Source organism: Salminus brasiliensis, chromosome 7 (genome assembly GCF_030463535.1).
Source record: "Salminus brasiliensis chromosome 7, fSalBra1.hap2, whole genome shotgun sequence".
NCBI lineage: Eukaryota > Metazoa > Chordata > Actinopteri > Characiformes > Bryconidae > Salminus > Salminus brasiliensis.
In genome coordinates, this window is record NC_132884.1 from 23,759,928 (window position 1) to 23,784,327 (window position 24,400).

The window sequence follows — 24,400 nt, forward strand, 5'->3', positions numbered from 1 at the left end:
TCAGAAATTGTAAAAGCAAATTTGGGACAGATCTGTAGAATCATAAACTGATCAAATATGTGCATAGAATTTATATAAAAAAATTAGGTCCTAAAAATAGTTCAGGTTGTAGAACTACTTCTTCAATGGGTCTTGATTCCTTGTTATTTACAGTTCCTGGCTTTGATCTCCACCCCTGTTGTCATTGTCAACATGGGACTTGGAAAAGACTCTGGAAAAGCTTTGTCTGTGGAAACCTTAGCAATGCACCATTTCCTGCAGCATTGGTGAGATTAGGCACTACTCCTGGATGACAAGGCCTGGTTGGCAGTTGACGTTCCATTATATTCCAAGGTTTGAGGACAGGGATCTATGCAGGCCACAGACATTTATCTAGAAAAACTTATATGCTGTTGCATTAAAGCAGCAATATGAAAAATTTGGTATTTCTTGCTCTTGGGCTGTCCCTATAGTTGGGAAGTGGAATTTGTGTCTCAAGCAATCCTGTAATAAGCACTCACATGCATTTGGACTTTTGAAAAGTTCAGAACAGTCACTGAAAGCACTGTCTGCTTTATTTCATGCACCGTTTAGTGTAGATCAAATCCAAACACACCAATTAAAAGGGGTGTTGACTTGGTTTTGGCCGTGTTGTGAATATAGGCTACATTTGAATATTGTGTTTTCTGTTATATTTGAAGGTACATTAGCAGGTAGCATTTATGCAAACATTCGATTTGACTTTGGTACCTTCCTGCTACCTTCCCACACACACTGTGTCCCCCCAATGTCCTCTTTTTTAAAAATCAAAATATGGTCACCCTACATGAGTGACAGAACTATATTTTAATTACACATTTCAATACAAAAGAGGTAGAAACATTCAAATATTTTTAAAGTATTGTGGCTGTGTTTGAACTCAAGTCTCATTTTCATAAGAATGGTGAATTTAAACACTCTTGATAAACGTTAGCTTTTTTTACTATTGGACCTTTTTTACTACTGCCACTTATAGCGCAAGCCCTCTCTATAAAGATACTTTTTATGTTGTGAGTTGGTGGAGGAAAAAAACAAAAAAACTCAGAATTCATTTTTGAAAAAATATGTTTTATTTGTTTTGGAAATGGCAGATTCACACTCCATATAAAGTAGATGCATGAGAATTTTTTCATCCAGCCCTTAACATTTTTACAGCCTTTGGCTTGTAGATACAATGTGTTCATGAACACACACACACACACACACACACACACACACACACACACACACACACACACACACACACACACACAATCTCCCCATCTGCGTGCATATATGAAAACTGTTACATTCCTCAAAGATAAAACAGTATTTTGTCTGAATTTAAGTTCTGTGAGCTTTATTTAGTCTCTCTCCCTCTGCCTGACATTCCGAGGGCTTATTTTGGTTATTTGTGAAAGATGACTGTAAAATAAAGTGCCTAGAGTTGGAATTTGGGGCAGCCAAGGATGAACTGTATGTGTAACGCTATAAAAGAAAAGGTTTTCACATTAACCTTCAGCAATAATTCTTTTCAAAGTGACTCTGAACTGCATAGTGTATTATACATGTCTATTGCCATGTATTGTGACTGAGCCAGAGTGACATAACTATAGCACTGTCTAGACAAAAATACAAAGTATGATTAAAACTGTTGAAAAGATGAGATGTGGAGGAAGAGTTGGCTCCCACACCGTGTGTATGTAACACTTGTGCAGACAGCTCCTATTAGGCAGCTCAGTTTTAAGGCATTCTCAACATGTAAAGTTCTCTCACAGTCTGTTGGTCTGAGCGCGACAGTCCAAAAGGCCGACCTCGACCATCTCACACACCTCACCTCATCATGGTCAGTGCAAAACATGCACTTGGTAACTGCATGATTCATACAGGCACATTGATGTGGGAACATTTCACTGTAACAAAGAAGACTTAGCTTAACTATCACGCAAGAAAAGGTGCAAAAAAAAAAACGTAATGTTGATCTGAGTGCCATGTTGGATTACAAGACATTTCCTTTCAGAGCAGTCAATATATGTATTATCTATAGGTTATTAATATGTCATTTCTTAATTAAAGTGAATATGTGAATGGAAGTCTCTCCGCCTGTAATTTAAACTGAACTCTTAATCATGTATATATGGCTGTGCTTCCTGGAACAAAAATAAAATAAAAAAAAAACTAATAGCAATTCTAATCAGCAATTATCACAACAAAGGGCATCTGTCTATCTGCCTTTTAGATTCACTGTTGGTGCTCTGCATGAAACTTCGTAAAAAGAGGAATTACTGTGGAATAATGTTGTAAAGATGTAACTGATGAAGATGCAGCTGTGCGTTTAGAAAGCAACAACTCCTTCAGTGGGTTGAGGCTCTCTGTGCGTCAGATCGATCTGCTGGAATCTTGGCACTCAGGAGAGAGCTGATGTAGGGCCAGATCCGATCTGTATCTGTGTCCGAGAATGTGTGCAGAATTCCTTTGGCCCTGCAAATGGACATTAGAAGTGTAATTAGCACAGAGAGTCTATAGTCTATCGATGTAAGTATCAGGCTGTCAGTGCAATGTGTGGCAATCACTGCCCCCTCCAAGAGATCATTTGGGAGTTCTGACTGCACTTTAAAACATTTAAGGAGCGTTTTCTCAGTTAACTCAACTTAGTTTAGTCAAAAGTTCTCCTGATTCATGTTCTTTAGTTCTGCATCTTAGTTTGGTCAACTATCCAGCCAAAGTAAAAAAGGTCTGGACACCTCTTTCTTATTTATTACATATCTGTACACACCCTTAGCCTAATACTTTTTGATGACGTTGATGCAATTTTGGCAGCAATTACTGATTCAAGGCCTCTTGGGAAATAAGCTACGAGGTTGGCACACACTTGTTTCTGAACATTTTTGCCCATTCCTCTTGGAATATTCTTGTAAGCTTCGCCAGGTTGGATGGGGCGCGTCAGTAACCAGATGTTCAATTGGACTCAGGTCTGGACTCTGGCTGAGCCACTCAAGTACATTCACAGACTTTCTTTAAAGCCACTTCTCTGTTCCCTTGGCTTTGTGTTTCAGGTCGTTGTCATGTTGGAAGCTTCGCCCTAGTCTGAGGTCCAGAGTGCTCTAGAGCTCTAGGTTTTCTTGATGTACTTAGCTGCATTCTTCTTTGCCTCTATCAGGAATAGTCGCCCTAGGTGGTAAGCAGTGTCTGGTTTCCTCCAGAAGGGAAGCTTGGTATTCAGGTCAAAAAGTTCAATTTTGGTTTCATCAGACCCTCAATTTGTTTACTGTTTATTCCCATCTGCTGGTCAGAACTTCCCTTATCACAAGGGGCTTCTATTCTCAGACTTCTGACCATGGTCTGCGGTATTAACAGGATTCAAACATGATCTTCTGTCCCTTGACAAGCAGGTAGTTAGACAGCTGCTTCACTCTAGTGCTGCACAGCCATGCACATATCTGTGTCCAAAAAGATCAGCAAAGTAAATTTACTCAGAACTGTGTTTTTAAGTAGTGCGATTTTCTATGGCAGTTATGGCAAAGGTCTAACTGCTTGATCATCAAGCAAAAGCCTTTCAGGATGGGGACATCATGTGGTCCTAACCTGCAGATATGCAGAAACAGTGACACAAATTGACAGGGAGAGACGCAGACTAAATATCTTACGAAATATTGAAGCAATTTCAGCTGCAGCACATTTACTCAATTCAATCTGTATTGTGGACTAAACTGAGTCATAAAACTAAACAGTGAGTTAGAACTCTTGACTGAACTAAGCTGAGTTTATTTAAGAAACAGTCTACTATCATAGTTGGTCTGCCTTTAACTTTTCTTTTATAACCCCTGATGTGTAGTAAAATTGAGTCAAGTGCTACAACATTAGCAGCATGAGCAAATGTGGAAACAACCAACACAGAGAAAAACTGCAGAGAAAATCCAAACTTTTATATTAAGTATTAGTCTTAATCCAAATACTGCCAGCACCTGATTTACACATTGCATACTTTATCTAGTATTTACATTAGCACTGCTGTGCAAAGTTTGTCTAACACTACTGCACGCACCTCTGTGCTGACTTAATCCAGGCCACACCTCACTCTAGAATCTAGCACATTGCATCTTTTACCCTCATTGGCTGACCTGGCACTGACCTGGCAAGCTCTGGCTATAAATGCTCAACTGACTGAGAGCCAGACAAAATTTCAAGCGTTGAAGCACCTCTTAATGTGCTTACTCTTACACCATGCATAGTTAAACTGGACTCAAATTAACTTAAAAAAAAGTTAATTAAACACTAGTGTTTTACTGTGTAGTGCAACAGTAATAGTGTCAGCCTCCAGACTGCCACATGGACTTGGCAGAAGTTTAAATTCCAGGCAAGTGCACTGGAATTTGGCACTGTGTAACACTGTTAGCAAGTGAAAGCTCAAACTGTGCTTAAAGACAGAACTGTCTTTTTGTGATCACACATTTATACAGTGATTGAGTCACCATTTGTATAACAAGCTACACCGATAATTAGAATAATGTAAATAAATACTGTGCAAATAATTAGTTACAATTAGCTGTTAGCCAACGTGGCCCTACTGGTGCTGTTCCCTTTCTGAAGAATGCACTACGGCTGTGGTAGGGAAAAGCATTCGGCACATTGTTAAGAAAAAGAGCAGCAACAGAATTATACATGCTATTTTATGCAAAAGTTTGTGTAATTATGTGTTGTTGATTTTGTAAGTACACACTCTCTACCAGGGGGACACTTCTGCACATTCTAAAGAATAATTACTGTTTATCTGCTTAATTTAACACTGGAAAAAAAAAAAAAAACATTTGCATTTGCAAAAATAATGGCACACAATATGGTTTATTTTATCAATAAATCAAAAAGAATTGTGCTTTTAAATGTGCAGAAAGGTGCAACATTTAAATAAGGTGTGGCCTGAAGAGGTTTCAGTTATTCATTTTCACTTATTTCAAAATGTGCAATTTGAGCAAGGGATCTAAACATTAACATAACTTCTGTCTATTTGTTTACTATGGCTGTTACTACCACCAGTTTATTCTGGGGAATCCCTTATTTGGCTTTATTTTGGCAGTATCAATACAGTTGCATTGGTGTTTAGTGACAAATACCAAAAAATAATTATTTCTCTGTATTAAAAGATGAAAGGAAATGAATTCACTGTTTAATAATAATATGAAAATAATAATATGAATGCACATATGTAGATTAAAACCATATTATAATTGGCACATTTAGAACCATGTTAACATTACAAGAACCACTTTTAGGTCCCTAACAAAATGTTCCCTGGATGGTTCTTTAGAGAGTTTTTTTTATAAATGAGATGTGTTTATGTGTGTGGACTCTACATCATCTACAAAACAGTGGGGGGAATCAGTAGCTATACATGCTTTTATTTTATTTTACCATATTTGTTTGCACATTTTAATAGTATAGTATAAGATATAAAATATGATATAGAGTGTTTTAAAAAAGGTTTGTAAAGATATAAACAACACAAATTATTTATGCTAACCTTGTAAAGTTCCACCTGGAAAATTCCAGTGAGAAGTTGGCAAAAAACTTGTGGGTGCAGCCGTGTTTACAGAAACATAAAATCTCCAGGTTCTAAATTTGATGGCAGAAATGTTATACTGAGGTTATGTGACAAGACGGATACATTTTCTGAAGCTCGACCAACAAAATGAAACCTTTCTGCAACGTTTTTAGCAAAGAACAAAGGACAGACACGATCGGAGCGTAATTTGGACATGCTTTCTTAAAGCACCGAACTTAAATTAGCATGGCAGCAGTGTGCGGCCGGTGTGACTGGCAAAAATGTAAATGTCAATTTATAAAGATTTACACATGTGCACCATGTTTTGGCAGTGTTTAAGGGACACTCTGTACTCTGGGGGAGGCAATTAGATTAGATGAACTAGCTGATTTAAAGCTGATGGTTTCTGTAGTCTGTGATTTTTACATACTTACAAGTTATTTTGCGATTTTGATTAAGAGAATGGGATTCCTATGATGTCTGCCAAAGTAACACTATATTAGTAGCACCAATCATGTGACTCAAGCACGGGACCATTAGAGAATAATCGGTCCTCGTCCTGTAACAAAGTCTGAACTGTCTATGTGTAACTGATTCATAATTGCATGGAGTTTATTTAGGTCACTCTGTGAACAAGCATCAGCAGCTTAGTTGATTCCCACTAACTTACTTGTATAAATCTATGACTGGCTTAGCCACGTCTTTGTAGTGCCTCAGTCTGGCAACCAGAGCCTCTGGTTTGTCGTCCTCCTGTTGAATAAGTGGCTCTCCGCTGATATCATCCACCCCCTAGAAGCACAAGACAGAACACAAAATAAGTTCCTGAAAAGGTGATGGGGCACTGGACACAGTACGATTACACAAGAACGTTTTATCTTATCTGAATGATTCCTTTGCCCTCCCAGAGACCATTCTAACAAGACAGTTCTAATATTATATGGAAACAAAATAGTCTAGGCTGTGGTGTTTCTTGTGCCTCAGGCCTATAATCATAAGTCTGCTATAGCAGCACAGGTCTAGGAGTTCTAGTATGCACTTCTCTCTGCCAGGGATATAGACACAGAAGGTATTCAACAAGGGTCATTTTAAATGAATCACTGGAGTCATCCAATTTCAAAGAACATTTTCAGTCAAATGTAATAAACCCATTCAACCCATTTTGTCCCTAACACCAATTTTTTCTATTAATATGAATTTACCATGCTTACCATCCTTATCCCTTACATTGCACACCAGCTGTTCACTTTTTCAAGATTTTTATATATATATATATATATATATATATATATATATATATATATATATATTATGCCATTCCTATCTTCATATGTATCTATCTTATCTATATTTTTTATATTTTATGTATATTTAATATAATTTCTATTTTTAGTATATTTTTTATACATTATATCATCATTATCTTATATTTCTTGTGACCGGATGGACAACTGCTAGTTGTACTGTGTATGGCTATGTGCATATGTCTCAAATGAATTATGATTATGATTTGATTTGATCAGATTTCAGAACCTGCCCAGCTGCCTGCATAGCATTATACAGTATACTGTATTCCCCTGCTCTGCAGCAGGCCAAGGGCCTACCTGCACACGAGGAGGGTTGAAGCACATGTTGTATACCCTCCCACTGGCTGGGTGGATCCAGCGATGACTCAGTCTTTCCTTCAGTGTCTCCAGGGGGATGTTAAGGCTAATGACCACATCCAGCTCACAAGCACTGTTCAGGGCTTCAGCCTGTGCTAGAGTGCGGGGGAAGCCTAGGGTAGGAGGGATGATGTTAAACTTTACTGAAACATACAACAACATGCCCTGATTTTTGACTCTTTTCATCCTAAACATGGCAATTTAACCTACTGAAATACAAAGAGGCTAAATACAAAGAGGTAGCAGCAATACTATGCTGCAACAGGGTGGTATTTTGGTGTGTTGTATAACACTATTAAGGAGGAATGGTGACTACTGGTCTTTTTCCACTCTATATTTGCGGCGTTCTCAAATTCCTGCAAATCTATTAAAGGTGTGAACCCCAGGATCCTGGGCTGGAATGAACTGCACTATGACTAGGTCTGCTATTTAAGAGTAGCTAACCCTGCATCACTGTTTACAAACCACAGAGCAGGCTGGGACAGCTTAGACTTGTTTCTAGGTCAGACACGACTCTCCTCGCCCAGCCAGTGTTTGATATCTGATCTTTTACATGGCGATGGCATTTAACTGGAAAAGCTGTTTTTGGTACTGGGGAGGGTTTAGCATGCTTAGGAGGGATGACACCTTTTTATGTCACACTAATATGATATGCTGAAAGTAAACTGAAGTTTATTGAAAAGTGTTCAAGCATATTTGCTTAATTCCTCAAAGCACTCAAAGACAGCGATTGAGGGTCATGGAGTAACACACTTTTACAGAAGTACTTCAGGAAGTCACTGCCTTTGAGTCAGTTACTGTTTTCGTGTACTAAGGACCATTTTTACACTCCAATGGCGTTAAGAGGAAATCACAAGGACAAAGCAGGTAAAATCACATCCGTTTAGCCTGCTGGTTAGGATGGCAGTAGGGCGCTTTACATGTTGTCTCATGGACCTTTCTCATATCTCAATTTTTGTTTTCAGATTTTTTTCATTTAACGAACAAATATCATTCAATCCTACATTCTGATACTAATTATTGGAATCATTTACCAGGTAGAGACGTGTATTCATGCTCAGATGTTAAAGATATGTTGATCTGGATGGTTAACATCAGTTTCAAGCCATGCTGATGCTCTTGAATAAACTAATTCTCTAATCCTGGGTTTTATTTAGGTTCATTGTATAAATGATTTAGTTATTTAAGGGGAACAGCAGGGTTCAGCACCACGTCTGAGCATGAAACAACCCTACATAGTTATGTAGCTGTCTGCAAAGTGACGACAGCAGACATGAGCAACAGCTGCCTGAACAAAACAGCAGTTAGGATATGTGGACAGCCTATATCACCATATCAGAGGACAATAATAGACATGTAATACATGTGATAAGAAATTACTATTATTTTTTTCTTTGATTCACTAGTAACTCTTATTTTGTACTGAAAGTGTATATACAACCATTGCCATCAAATACGGAGGGGCTGGTCCATTGTTGGCTTTGTAGGCTAGCATCAGGGTTTTGAATCTGATACAGGTGGCGTCTACAGGAAGCCAGTGAAAATTAAGCAGCAGAGGAGTTACATGGCTGAACTTAGAAACACTGAAGAGGTTTTGTACTTAGGTTAAGATACAAATCTGGTCCAAATCTGAACTGATGAACCTGATTCTCTGTGACCATTTTAGGCCAACAAAAGGTTTCTGCAGTAAAAAAAAAAATAAAAAATTTTGAACAGAATTATCATGAAAAACACTTCATATGTGCATGCATAAAGCTGGCAAGTAGCACCTATTGATTGAGTTGTAGCACAACTCGAAAGAACACTGAAATTTACTCATTTACACCGACATTTACTCATTAAGGGACCCTCTACCCTTCAGGTTGCCTGAATCCATTTAGATTTTGGCATGTGTCTGGTTAGTAATTTCTGAAAACACAGATATGGCTGCTTTTATTTAGAGCTGTGGTACTGAGGTACACAGCCAAACGTCTTCAAGCTGGACTAAGCCATTTGTTTTGGTTGGTCTAGAAACAAAATTACCTGGTAACAGAAACAAGCGGAAGGAAGAGACCGGAAATGTAAAAAAAGGGACCATTGCACAATTCAGATATTCAGTGACACCAGTGTTAAAGCAGATAAACATCTACAGTGTGAACTGTTACACAACAAACCTGCCAGTGTTAAATCAACACTGTGAGTGTTAACATTTAACACACTGTGTTAATTTAACACTAACACATTTAACACTTACAAATGTGTTGTGTAGGAGCCTAGAGTAAAGGTATTAGACTACAAATACATGTTGTTTATGAAAATCTGTTTGCAGGGTATTTTTATTTTAAGTTAATTGCTGTGTCATGTTCGAAGCTTAACTATCCAGACCTATGTCTAGGACCGTATTGACCAGGGACCAGCCTCTGCAAATCCCAAAGGAGGGTTTGTGCATTTACATTTACATGTAAGGCATTTAGCAGATGCTCTTATCCAGAGTGACTCACAAAAAAAAAAAAGCCTGGACGCTTGTCTTCCATGGATCTTAAGGGATGGCGGGTCAACTGATCGGCTTTTGACCATTGCCATCAAGTACGGAGGGGCTGGTCCATTCTTGGCTTTGTAGGCCAGCATCAGGGTTTAGAATCTGATGCAGAGAGTCTACAGGAAGCCAGTGAAAATAACACAGCAGAGGAGTTACATGGCTGAACTTAGAAACACTGAAGACGTTTTGTACTTAGGTTAAAATACAATGAGCATGAGTAAGATATAGTGAGACTTAGTGAAAGTCTCACACATGCTGTGTTTCATCTCCTTGTACTGATTACCCTGTGTCGCAGTGACTCAGCAGGTCCAGGCTCCTGCTGGAAGATTTCTGGTCTGATTCTATGGTGGGTAACAAAAAATGTTGACTTCCTCTTTCCTCTAATCACTGTTGTTATGCCCTTGAGCAAGAGTGGCCTTCAACATGCCACTGCTGTCTTTGCTAGCCCACCACAGCAGCCTTGCAAAAGAGTACAGTGTTCATTAGCTTTATCAGGAATAGATAAATGTGAAAAAGCATCAAGCCAAAATTGTGACTCATCTTTGAAGTATCTAGAGAGGGACACATTCATACAATGATTCGTTCTAGAGCTGTGATTGTGCATTGCAATCATGTTTAAATGTAATTGCGTAATTAAATTATATGGCTATGTTATACATTACTTCTATTTTGGGAGATGGGATTTCTTTCCAATATTCTCCCCAATTTAATGCCAGTTCTGTTATGGCAGCTAGGCTTGGATTTCCTGTTATGTTTGGACTTCCTGGGGGTTTTTTTCTATTTATTTTTAAATCAATAATGGCAAAAACATGACAAATGCGAATGTATGCACTTAAGTGGAAAGTGGTAGATAAAGCATTTTGTAATGAATTTTCAATTCCTTATCTTCCACTTCCAGGACAATGGTGGTCTCATATAGCAGTTCACAATTCAAGCACTTTCAGCTGAACTGCTCCATTTATTTCAATGAGCTGCCAGTGAGAAATACCTAATATAAAATTCCTCCATGCTGCTGTTCACAGTTATTAAGCAGGGTGCTAAGCACTGGATAATAAACAAAGAAAAGTGAATGATAGTGTTTAGAGGACCTAAACGAACTGACTTCTAAAATCTGGTGAAGTGGTGCTCTACTGTACCGTCCAACAGCCAGCTGTGACGGGTCATCTCCTCCAGTCGGGGAATCAGCAGGCGGGTCATGACATGGTCTGGCACCAGCAGGCCTTTCTCTATGTAGGTTTTAGCCAGGACTCCAGCCTCTGAAACAAGCAAAAAACCAACACTAGTGTCCTTGGTCCTTAAATAGAGTGGAGAAACTTGCCCTGTTTTTCATGCCTTTATCAGTAGTAGCTTCCTCATTAGTGACGTGACCCATAACCCTCAAGTAATGTCTACACTCACAGCACATAAAACACTTAAAATCCTTCTTTGTCTACCTACCAACACACAGAACTCGATACTGAGCAATCACTAAGAGCCAAGGATAAGACATTAAAGATTTGCTCCCAAAGTCTTTCTGAAATAATGTCAATCAGTGTCACTTGACAAAGTCATAACTCTACCCTTTACCGGGAACGTGGAATATATCGAATGCAGAAAAATTGTAGTATAGGTATACATGAAGCCCCGGGGTGCACTCATGGTGACACTGCAGGAGAGTTTTAGCCTGTTCTCCAGTCGCAGTGGTGAAATAGCAGTTTGCAGAAGTGAGTGGTCTAAAACGACAGCGTTAAAGCACTGCTTTCACATGAAAGCACTGTTACTCGTGAATTTAATAGCGACTCAAGCAGAAGTGGAAGCAGCTACTAAAACCGTTTACTCAAGTGAAGAAGTATCAAAGCTACTTAAGTACTGAGTTACTTATTGGACTGGAGCTTTAGCATATCCACCGTCTAACTGGACTATATGTCAGAGCCTTAAAAAGTAGACAAAGAACATTTCTCCCTTTTAAAATCTTACATTACAAAAAATATTTCAAAACCATGTAATGCTATCAATTTAAATATACTTCTGCTGCAATTAAATTTCAATATTTTCCCCAATGTTATGCCAGTTCTATTATGGCAGCTAAGCTAAGACTACCATTGAGTGATGTTTGCATTTCCTGGGTTTTTTTTTCCATTTTTTTTATTAATAATGGCAAAAACATGACAAGTGTGAATGTACGCACTTAAGTGGAAAGTGGTAGATTTTATAATCAATTTTAAATTCCTTCTCTATATGGTCTCATCTAGCAGTTCACAATATGCCCTTTCAGCTGAACTGCTCTATTTATGTCAATGAGCTGCCAGTGAAAAATACCTAATATAAAATTACTCCATGCTGCTGTTACTGCCATCAACAGCCACACTTTCAGTAATTAAGCAGGATGACACTGCATAATACACAAAAAAGGGGGATGATAGTGATCAGCGGACCTAAATGAACTGAATAGACCTCTTCTGCTTAAGTACCCCAAAACCACTTAACAGTATCCATTAAAATATACTTCTGCTGCAAACATGTAAGTCAGCGCTTCTTCACTGTAAGTGTTGAACTCTCTGCTGGGCATGAATAGTGAAAATCCACAGAGGAACTGTCCTCAAAAAATACCTACCAGCAATCTGACATATCAGAAGACAATATGGTGGAAATAGCATGAATAACGGACTGTTGAATGGTCCCCTTCTACATTTCCAATCTAGGCACAAAAATGCCCATTAAGGCAACAGCCAGGCACAGGGCCAACATGGCAGTTCACTGTAGGTAACCTCACATGAACTCCTCTAAACTCGACGAATGTGCGAAACGGGGGATTTCGAGGAAGACTTAAAAAAATAAAAGTTTGGTGGCTAAACATGTGGAAATGACCCACCCGTGCTGGCAGCGATGTTCTCCCGCAAGAAGTCACCGCTGCACAGATGTTGGAGGCCGAAAGCTCTGGCGATCCGCTCCGAAATGGTGCCCTTCCCCGAGCCAGGCGGACCCATGATCACGGCTCGGAACAATCTGGACATTTCCTCAGTGCACACCGACCTGCTCAGAGTTTAAACACACGTCGGATGAGGTTCTCACCACCAGAGGCCACAAGGGGGGGAAGGAAGATAGCGAGAGAGCTGGACTTGTAAATGAGGCTAAATGCTATTTAGCAAGTGAACCGAAATGGATGGGGAGTTAAAGGGTCTAAAGAGGGCTAAAGAGGGCAAGTCTTGAAAGAGAGCTTAAAAAGAAGAAGGAGAAGGTTTAATAAACCCAAACCTGATATTCCCTCTTGTAGCTGACTGTGTCTTTCCGCGGAGAAAAAAGAAACGTGTTTTACTAAAGTTAGGCTGAAGGATTTCCACCCACTTCTGCATGGAGATGGGGGTTGTCTCTCTCTCGCTCTCTCTCTCTCTCTCTCTCTCTCTCTCTCTCTCTCGCTCTGCAAATGAATGGACGAGAAATCCTACCGCCCTCTTTAAACACCTCCCAACACCACGCAGAAAGAAAAATTTCAGGAGCGCACAGGACCCTGGGAGTTGTAGTACACTGGGCAGATCCCAGTAAAACAATCCCGAGCCAGTCAGTCTCAAGAGTTGCTGATTTACCAGACCGCATGAACTTCTACAGGACCCCACAACAGCACAGTCAAGTAAAAATGGTGTTACTTTAACCAAACGTACACTTACGTAGAAGTGAATGAACGTACCAGGAATAATAAAAAGTAAACTGAAGGAAACATTGAGTGCAGGGATTTAAAACGTACTGAAACAATCATACATTATTATTATACCTTAGTTTTGATTTGGGAGATATGAAGTTTATGTGACTATTGTTAAAATGTAAAAATACATGAGTATAGTAACTCAACACTGACATTATACCATTATAAAAAATATTAATTATATATTATACATTATATATTTTCAGGAGAAACAACATCATTTCTACTTCCAGCATTTTCTTCTTCTCAAATATATTTTTTGGTTATTTATAAAGCCAGTCAAGTTAATTTTTGTGTACATATAAAAACGTAAACATTCAGAAAGTATCTACATTTAAACATACATCATTAGAATAATAGATAATAACAGATAATAATGTTTAAAAATATATATATGTATTTTTTATTATACATGTTTATTAATATGCTGAATTTCAGTCAGGTGTACTTCTTGCTCCCTATACTTCCCCTGACACCATAGACCAGTCTAGCTGGTCACCAGCAGAAGGGCTTTTGTATGGGTTTTGTATGAAACTCATATGCTGATCACCAGAAGAGCATAAACCAGAATTTTTTGACCAGCATGGAGATCATGATAGTTAACTGAAGTACAGGTTCTCTGTACATTTTCATTTCCTGTTGAACACTAAACACTGCCTTTTTTTTTTAGCGTTAGGCACCATATCTGATCATAGAAAGTGACGCTTCTTCTCCTTTAAAACTAAATGCTGAAGGTCAAAAGTGAGTGGTCTGAAGTAGAGCAGCCTATGAGCTGAATCAGCAGAACACAATGAAATGACCAAAAATAAAGGAATTGATTTGGTTGTTACCACATTTAGTTCTTTTAATGTCTCATTTTAATATAGTTTATGTAGGATTGGGGGGAGGGTGTTTATATTTGACTTATATTTTAGTATTTTGTGATCATACTAATCTCATCGTCTGGTGTGTCAATCTTTAGCATTTTCATTTAGAAGCGTTTCAATAAGACACATGCCTCAGTTCATCTCACAGACTGGGCTGTTATAATGCAGTTGCATAAGTTAATCGATACTTGTGGGACTTTTGGACCTGATCTTCACTCCAGTAGTTTTTTTTTTTTTTTTTTTTGTCTTTTTTTTGTTTCATTATTTCTGAAGAGTAACGACACTTTTATTTAAGTGTAGAGTCCAGGCTACTCTCCCCACTACTCTCTGTAGGACAGAGATCGTTCTAGTTATCAAACAGTGAGAGGGTTTTTATAGGGGGCATCTTGTCAGGTGACAAGTCGTCATTTCTTCATGGACCTGCAGGTGATCACTTGACCATTTTCTGGCTGCGTTGGGACGAGGCACACTTGTTGATAGAGCAGCGTGCATTCAGAAAGCCTTCAGGTGGCCACCATTGTTTCCCGTGCCTCCACGTTTTCTGCGTGTTCGGGTGACAGCGCACACGTCGAGCACGCTGCTCTCAGCTCAGCTCTCAACTAAACCCTGCGACTACACGGACTTCTCAGGAGCCTTGTGGTGGCGGCAGAGCCTAATGGAATGGGCTCTTGTTGACAACATTTCTATATCAGGTGATGATTTTTTTTTTTTTGCTTTGTTACAGCAGAACGGGTTATTCTCCTTCACCAGCACCGCTGGCGTGCACTTTTCAGGACAAGGAGCCGGAAGCGTGTTATTTTATTTTTGTCACATGGTTTGAGATTTCAATAACAACACAAAAATGGCGACAGTCACGTTGCGCGCTGTGGGCTTGCTGCGTCATTAAAATATATTCACGTAAACACGAGATGGGAGCGTGGAAAAACGCGGGTGAGTAAATCAGCATTTCGGAAAATATAAAGTCTAGGCAGCTGAAGGTGTGGTATTGTGTGTTATACGTCTGTTCTATAGATACGTGGTGTGTTTGTTTTGGACGCGAGAGGGGTGTGTGTGTGTGCTGCTGCTGCTGCTTCTGCTGGGCGTTAGCACGCACTGCACTGTACGAAATGGGAGCGCTCACCTCGCAACATGCAAGGTTTTTTTTTATTTCTAGCACTTTTGTGAGCTTTGCAAATTGGCATGCTGTTTATTTTGATTTGCGAGGCGTTTAGGTTGGGCCGCTTGCCCCATGCAAATCGCATGCAACGTTAAAAAGTACATGCGTGTGATATTTATAATTTATTACAGTCCACTGAGAGCTGCCAGTGCATGACATACCAGCGTGCTTGTATACTAACGTAGCTGTAGAGTCGTATAACGACAGGCTAAGGGTTACACCAACCTCTTTTTTCCATCATAAAGTCGTCACTTTTTTATCATTACCTGTTGGTGTACGGGTTTGTATCATTGCGTCGTTCTGTTTTATACTTTACTTAAAAAAGCCAAATCCTTTTAATATTCTCAGGTGAAATGTGTGTTTTTTTTCCCCTGTGTGTTTTTCCTTCCATTGTTTGACCGTTGCGCAGATGTTATGTTAGCTCGTTTTTGGCAGGAGCTTGCGCCGTCCTGCCATGGCAAAACACGACGGAGCTGATGGAGTTGTTTACAAGAAGAGATTTGCAGCGAGGGCGGGGCGAACTTGGGCGGAGCCCCGCTGAGGGCGACACGCTATTGGACAACCGAAGGAGTGTCCCTCGCAGTGGGCGGAGTTCGTGGGATAATAACAAGTCTGACGTAAGGACGATGGTTTGTATTAATTATTGAGAGGCCTGTTGGGGGGGTTTGGGTGTTTGACTGTGAAAGAATTAGCTTGGGTGTGGAGTGTTCTGAAAGGAGGTGCTTTCTCTATTAAATAATATTTTTAAAAACAAAAAGTTGATATAGGCCAATATATAGAAAATAACACGATATACAGTTCAGTTAAATCAGTAGACTGATTTTCACCTGCTTTCTCTATTAAATAATAATATGAAAAACAAGCCAAAAATATCCTTATTTTTACACGTTATATATATATAACGTTATATATATATACATATATTATATATATGTGTCACAAATGTAATTTTATCACAAATAATGTAGTTTAGTCAATATTTATTCAATACATTTTTAAAAACAAAAAGTTGATGATAGGCCAATATATAGAAAATAACACGATATACAGTTCAGTTAAATCAGTAGACTGATTTTCACCTGCTTTCTCTATTAAATAATAATACGAAAAACAAGCCAAAAATATCCTTATTTTTACACGTTATATATATATAACGTTATATATATATATATATATATATATATATATATATATATATATAATATATACATATATATTATATATATATATGTGTCACAAATGTCATTTTATCACAAATAATGTAGTTTAGTCAATATTTATTCAATACATTTTTAAAAACAAAAAGTTGATGATATAGGCCAATATATAGAAAATAACACAATATACAGTTAAGTTAAATCAGTAGACTGATTTTCACCTGTTTTTAATAAAGAGTAATAAGTTTTTGAACATTAATAGCCATATTTACAATTTCTTACATTTTTTGTGTGTACAATAGCTGTAGTATGCCAGTAGTTTCCCTTGTTTTGCTTTTAAACATCATTCTCTACTTAAAAATGATCACAGGAATTCTAAAATCATAATATTGTGATTTCTTTGTTTTATACCCCTTTTCTAGTTATTTTATTCTTAGTGTATCGATTAAATGATTTCTCTCCTCAAGGTGGATTTATCCTGAAGTTTACAGCCTGTCTTGTGGTAAGATATCTAAATGCGTGGCCAGATGGGAAGTCCACTGTCCCGGCTCTTCTTGATGTGACAGGCTGCCCTGGTTCAGTTATCACAGTGCTGATGCTGTCCGTCTTAAAGGTACAGTACTGTGATAACTGAAGGATGGCAGCCATCTTGACATCAGGTGCTAATGAAGAAACTGTAGATGTCTTCTTAATCACATTTTATGTGCACTTAATGATATTTCTTTTGTTCTTAAGCTTTTCATTTTTAACAAAAATATTTTATATTAATAGTTTATATTTACTTTGTTACATAATGCTTGAAATGAGTACAGCTGAAATATAATTTATTTTAACAAATAGTTTTGTGTGTTTTATTTCAGTTCACATTAATTAAACATGCTGATTTACTTGATTCTTTTTTTAATGCTGTGTTTTGTTTTTTGTTATTCTGTAAAAAAAAAATAATAATAAAAAGGATACATTTTGGGCCTGTCTCCTAATTATATTTCATTTGCTTTGTTCCTTATATTAACTATGAAAAAAACAATATAGATAATCTTAAAAAGATCAGCATGTGTTATTTTGGGAGCTGGTAATCTGAATAACCAGCATGATCTGAAGGAAACATATTTATGAGCATATATTTATTAAACTTGGGTTTCTTTTTAAAGCTCTTATGCAAACTGCAATAATGTAGGAACACTGCCCATCCATGTTTTAGACATGTAGTTGAAGTGGAAATCCCCTACTAACACTCTCTTCTGCCTCCTATCACCACCACTCTCAGATATTCCCCAAACTGACTCATCTGGAGAGTCCAGCTCCATTTATGTTTTTCTTCTCCAGCTTGTTTGCAAGGTCAAACAAGTCATGAGGAGTTGCTGATAGTGAATGGCACAAATAGTATCCTGTACAACACTATGTAGGCATTTGATCAAACATTTGATAAACAAAGTTATCCAAAGATTCACTTCCTCTTTCTCCTTGTTCTTTTTCCTGTTCTCATTTCCACTTATTTTTTGGTCTTCCTGTTGATGATCACACTGTTTTCAGGGCTGAGACTCATGTTACACTGCTGCAGTGAATTTTCTTTCTAGTTTTTTTTTTTTCTAAATCTTGTGTGTGGAAGTCAAACAATATGGCTTTTGACAGAGAGTGAAAGCATTGCTCCACACACTCATTACCTATCTTCAGTGACTTATCCAACCTTAGGAATTTCCATTTGGAAATTACCAAAATTACCTGGAATACAATCTTTTACATTGACTTCCACTGAAAGTTAGCAGCCCCCCGCCCCCCTCATTACCTGTAAAGTTGTTATCTCCTGAGATATGATATTTTGATCCAACAGAAACAATGAATTTTATATATGAGAAAAAATATATCTCCAATTTCAAAAATAAATGTTTTACTAATTTCAACATGGCTAATTTGAATATTGTTCTTTATATTGTGTCTAAACGTCATGATGAATGGACCAATAGAAATGCTGCATACATTTGTAACTACTTTTAAAAGTTAAGATGTTTTTCCTTCATCTGTAAAGGTGACATGGAAGACATTAGATTTTTTGGGTGTTACAGCTACAGTGCTCTCCTATATATGTAACACTGCTGTGCTAGCAATGTTGTTACATGATCTCACATCTGTGTAGTCTTATTTAATAAAGTAATGTTAAATGAGATTATATAATATGAGCTAATGTGAGCCAGCAGTTACAGTGGTCACTTTTTTTCTCAGGCTATAGCCACAGTCTTTCTGAGTGCTGATATTGAACCGCTTCTGATGGGAATAGCTACAGTCTCTGCAATGTTCAGATCAATACTGTATTGATCTGTGCCACGGTCCCTAAGTGCTCTGCCACACCAAGCCTTCTTGTGAAACTGCAGCCTACACTTTCTGACAACTCATCTGATTGCGAGGACGGGAAGTCCCTCCCTTTAGGGCAGGCTGAACCTCCAGGTCTTAAAGACCATCAGCGGGACATGAGCTGCACGCTGGACTTGCTCCACCTAACCTATCATAGTTCTGCTGCTGCCAATACAACTAATACAAGCAATCCTCACTTTAATACGGGGCTAAATGGGCTTCAGTGATGTTTATTATCCTGTAAAATGATTATGTAAAATAAAAGGACAGTGTTTGCATGATGTTTTTTTTTATCAACCAACTTTTAAATGGCACTTACGTTTATATTACGTGTATATTTTGCTTTGTATTTGAGCTTTTAAATAAAACCAGGTAAAGTATGTGAAGTATTATTATTTTTTTTACAAATGGTTTTTAATTAAGGATAACTGAAAACAAAGCTACATTATAACAAATCATATAAACTCATTCGTAAAGCTAGTATACTGCAAACATACTTTATATGCTATCAAGAAATTTAACTGGGTTTAATCACCGCTAATAAATAAATTTAATGAAGCAATAAGAAGCACATTTTAGTTGAAATGAACAAAATCAGTATATTGCATTATTTCTAACCTTAAACACTCGTTAAATCAACATCTAGCTACCTATCCCAGCCTTCACTCTTTTTGCAGTTCATCGACTTAATAACAACAATGTAAATCCCCTTTTATTACAGGAGATTAAAATAATAGAGGATATAGCTATGTCTGACAGGCAAACCACTGCCTGCTATTAACCAAACTTCACTGCTTCAATCAGCTCCGTTGTTAAACTCTGCTGCCGTTTCGACGACAATAACAGCCTTCATCACTAGAGCTATACCGACTGAGTCACTCGTCGACAGATATTAAAATAGTAGCGGTTACACTAGTTACACTAATTATCTTTTAACGATAGGAAAGCCACAAAGAAAGCGACCCCTGCCATCCCTGCGCACAACACACCACAGACCAAGGCTCTTTAAAGCGGACTGAAGCCGAGGAGCACTGCAGCTCAGCGATACCCGCGTAAGGGTTAACACGATTGGCACCACAGTTGATTGACAAGCCGAGCAGCCAATAGGCGCCGAGTATCTGTGGCTGCCTGTGACCCCCTATTTTCGGGAATCTGTAGACGCTTGACAGGAAAGGTTAGCTGTAGCTAGATTATGAACTTCGAGCCAGTAGCTAACGCTAAATCTCTATAAAGACGACCTCGCTTATGGAAATATTCACATCGGAAAACATAGGAATATATTAGCCAACTTTATACGCTACATTGGAGCAAAAACAACACCAGCTTGTTGAAGAATAAAAGGCCGAGAAGGAGTTTTTTTACTCCAAACATCTGTGATGATCGAAAACCAACGGAAGTAACTCAGCCTGCCCGACGAGGTAAGAAGAAACGCTTTCGCTCTCTCGACCGCTTGGTTCAGACAGATCGGGAACTTCACAGTATGTCTATAGAGAGACCAGGCTCCCTGTCGGTGCAGCGGTTGGCACATTAGCTATAGCTATCTAACATTATAAAGATGTCGGACTCGGTCGTTTTTGAGCTAGTTGGCCCCCCAGCAGGACCCCTGACTTCGGACTGTCGAGTAGATTAATCGCTCGCTAGCTCTCGCTAGCCGTAGCTTGTTTAGGCAGTGCTGCCTAGTTTTGCGGTCTTTCGTCGAGAAAGGTTTTTTAAACACGACCCAAGTACACCATCTACTTTAGCCACGTTGTTTAATTTAGCCTAGCCTTACTTTCGTAAAGGTTTCTTGTTGGCAGGGTCGCTTTTAGCCCGCTGGTGGTGTTACTTTTTGTTTTGAAATGAACACGCAGCGAGCTGAGCTCTGCTAGCTGGAAGCTTGCAGCTGGAGAGCCCTTTAAGCCGCACCAAATGTAGCTAATCTAGATATTTATACAGATTTAGTTTGGTACTGTGTCCCTAAACAACTTGAAATGCTAGCTAACTAATGATCTCGGTTATGACTTATGATTTAACTAGAGAAAGACCGACCTGTTGACCCTGTTTGTGAGCTTACCAGGGTTTCTTTTAGCTAAATATGGGAAACGTCCCTGAAGATGGTGATCTCTGAGTCTGAGTGTCTCTCTTGAAATATTTAGCTAGCTAGCTATCTAATTCAGAGTCATCTTATTCTATTAACCTTATATTTAATCAAAAGTAAATTTAATTAAGCAACTTTATTCTGTATATATACATATATTACTGTAAAACTGGGCCATTATTTAATAAGAGCAGGAAATGGGAACAGAATGTTCCTCTTAAGTCTTGTAAAGGGAAGTCTTTACAGATTAAGTGAATGGTGATAGAACAAGTTTTTTTTTTTAATGTTCTTTATACTAAAATATGTGCTGATTAAAATGGGTTTTATGGTTTTAATGTTGACTTTTCCTAACACTGGCTTCCAAATGGCAGTCTGTTTATCATTGTGTGTGTGTGTACAGTAGCTAGCAGTCACTGTTTATTCTTCTCCAAGACCTGCTTTTCCTAGTGTTGAAATATCTTATTATTTTGAATTTGACTGAATTTTTAATCCGTTGGCACACCTACTGTTATTTTTTTCAATACCTAAAAAAAAATGTCTAAAAACACCTCCAAATCTCCCAAACATCCCCCTATTTTTACATTTTGTCATTATGAAATCAGATGTTTCCTGTATTCGTCTTCTCATTATTTTCGTGTATGAGGTTTCTTTTCATTTGAGAGGAATGGATGATTGAGCAGGTTTAAAAAAGGGACTGGAGGAAGTCGGTTCTCCATGCTGCTGAACGCTTAGTCATTTCAGATATAATTATGGCAAATATGGTGACTATATTTTGTCAAGAGAGTAAATATCTTTTTCTTTTTTTTTTTTTATCCAGGACTAGGACTAGATTCTAGACCGTTTGTGGGCCAAAACCCTGCTGTTTTAAAGCCAAGCTCAAATTAATTCAGCTCTAAGCTTCTGGTAAAGCTTAAATGTGGTCATATTTACCATCAGTAAGCTGACAAAATGCTCAGTTTTGTATTATAGGTGGATTATATTATATGTGATGTATTTATTTATATATATATATGTATTATTTTAAAAATATTTTTTGTAGCATTGCAAAAAAGCTTGTAAGTCTTCAGTGGATATTAGACAAACCTAACAAGACAAATAAAGGATAAGCAATAGCAATTTGCCATGGTAGCGATGATGATGATGATGATGAACTGCTTCAAAGACCATAAACTGACGTAAAATCTGTAAAACAGTGTCAATATTTGAAGGAGTTTCATGATGATCATTAAGACCCTGCGAACAGGATGACCTTTAGAGTTTCTTGACGTACACGTACATATGTGTGAATCAGTCGGATGCTGCTCGTCAACCAGAAGAACAGTTCGAGGGTTTTGAGCACTGAAAGGGTGATCACAGAGTGCTGCGTTTCGACACAGACAGGAAACGAAGTGGTGTAGAACAATGGTGACATAAATGATACTCACGCAAGCTCCGTGGACCCAGTGGGATATCATGGCTGGTGTTGTCAGGAAAAGTAGTAAGGAACTCTTTGTTTTGTCTCTCAGTGAAGACAGCTATGTAAACGTGTGTTTTTGAGTGGCAGGAAGTTTCACAATTAGATTTTAGGCTTATTTTTCTGAATACGTTCCAAAGGAAGCGGGTCTTTAAAGATGGATTTAATTGATTTGTCTACATTTCTGCTTAATTGAATCATTGAGATATCAAAAGTGAAGTGATTGAGTGGTTTAATATGAGAGGGTGCGTTATGGAGGGGAAACATACTGACTTCGTTCAGAGGTGGTGATAGAAAGCAGAGATGGTGATGTCTACAACACATAACTACAATACTTTATAATTATAGTCCACAGCCACCAGTAAATCTACACGAGTCGTTATGTGTCATTTTGATAAATGTCAAATCCGAGTCAATTCTGAAAAGGTTTTCTTCTTTGTAGCTGTTTTGCTTGCGTTGCCTGCATGTACCTCTCCACCTTAAATGGATTTATAGATAAAAGCGTCATCACAGCAATCATAAAACAGTGTCTCTGGCATCAGGCAACACATGCAGAACATCGCTGGATGTATTACCTTTCTGTAATGTAGCTTTTAGAGGCATTACACTGGTTGCTATCATCAACACTGTCACCAGTTAAAAGCTGGTTTCTCTAGAACAGAGCATTTCACACCAGACCCCTTTAAATGACTTTGTTTACATCCTGAACATTTAACTAATTAATTCCCTTTAACCTTGACACAGTTGTTTTAAATGACAAAATTATTAACATGTAATGTTAACCAATTAACGACAAACTTAGCTACATTATAAATGACAATTACGCTTCATTTTTATTCGTATTTCCTGGTTTAAATCTGCACTTGGGACTTGGGATATATGGGAGTGTTCTAAAATTGTAGAACTGTAAAGGATGTGGACATAACTGTACATGATAATGCCCTTTTCTTCCTGCAAATCAAGACTGTACCTACTGTATATTCTAATTCATGTGATTAGAAAATAGATACCTGAAAGTTTACCCCCTCCTCCCCCTCGTTTCCATGAGTTAAAGCTGAAACAGTTCTGCATTTATAATATGAATCTACAACATGGTGTTGAAACCATGAAGCAACGTTTAGTGGGTTAAGTAAACACAACTGAATAAGGAAGTTAAAATAGCCTACACGTAAAATATGTCAGGAACGGAAGAGAAAAACTCACCAGCATTGTTACAGTAAATGCTGGGGAGCCAGGGCCACTTGTAAAAGCATGTGAATGTTTACCAATGTTTATAGTACATGCATATTTCTGTACAATTTAACAGTTGAGATGTAAACAAAGTCATTCAGGGTGGTTTGGTGTGAAATTGTTCATTGTGGAGAAACTTACAGAAACGTACAGATTTTTCCTTCAGTGACTTCCAGGAGTCCCTGTGTCTGCAATGCATATATGACTATTATATTTGCTATTCAAAATGAACAGTGAACCTTCATGCATCTCCTTGTTCTTTATAATTCGGATAGTGGTAAAATAGTGCTAAATCTGCTGTGAAGAGTTTTGCTTAAAAAAAGATCAGATGTACTAACCTTCTGTAAGGAAGTCAGGGCTGCTTGGAAAGGCGTCATAGAAATGGTATTATATGATAAGATTGATAGTAATATGAGAACGAGCCTGTAAGCAGTATGTGAGGGTGACACCCACTTGTGCTGTTCTCAATCTGTACAAGTGAACTACGATGCATGAAGGTTTCAAACACAAGGCCAAACTGTTCTCAGTGCTGAGTTTTCTCTGCACACAGTGTCTGTATCTCAGCAGTGCTGAGTTTTCACTGTATGATTACAAACATTTGAGAGTGTTTGAGATTGGTCTGGATGGTCACACAGCACTATAAAAAGTGTTTGTGATATGAATATTGCATAATTTAGTATTGATAACAGTACATTGCACATTCCTACCACATGTGAAG

The 24,400-nt window shown here is 38.1% G+C and overlaps 2 protein-coding genes across 3 annotated transcripts in view; one reads left to right on the forward strand and one right to left on the reverse strand.

The window, feature by feature from the left end:
* Window positions 1–1,065: 1,065 nt before the first annotated feature.
* Window positions 1,066–13,084, reverse strand: ak4 (adenylate kinase 4). Its single transcript, XM_072684251.1, has 6 exons — window positions 12,950–13,084; window positions 12,567–12,727; window positions 10,852–10,971; window positions 7,138–7,310; window positions 6,207–6,325; window positions 1,066–2,478 (listed from the first exon to the last, which is right to left on the reverse strand). Exons 1-6 carry the CDS (start codon window positions 13,045–13,047, stop codon window positions 2,352–2,354), a joined length of 798 nt encoding a protein of 265 aa, XP_072540352.1. The 5' UTR covers window positions 13,048–13,084; the 3' UTR covers window positions 1,066–2,351.
* A 6,991-nt stretch (window positions 13,085–20,075) lies between these two features.
* The window catches only part of jak1 (Janus kinase 1), a 42,212-nt gene continuing 37,887 nt past the window's right edge, over window positions 20,076–24,400 (forward strand). The window contains exon 1 of one of the 2 annotated variants that reach the window (XM_072684253.1): window positions 20,076–20,340. The gene's annotated coding sequence lies outside the window, so the exon portion shown is untranslated. Of the gene's footprint in view, window positions 20,341–22,353; window positions 22,477–24,400 lie in introns of those variants that run through there. The other variant, XM_072684254.1, reaches the window with a different exon arrangement.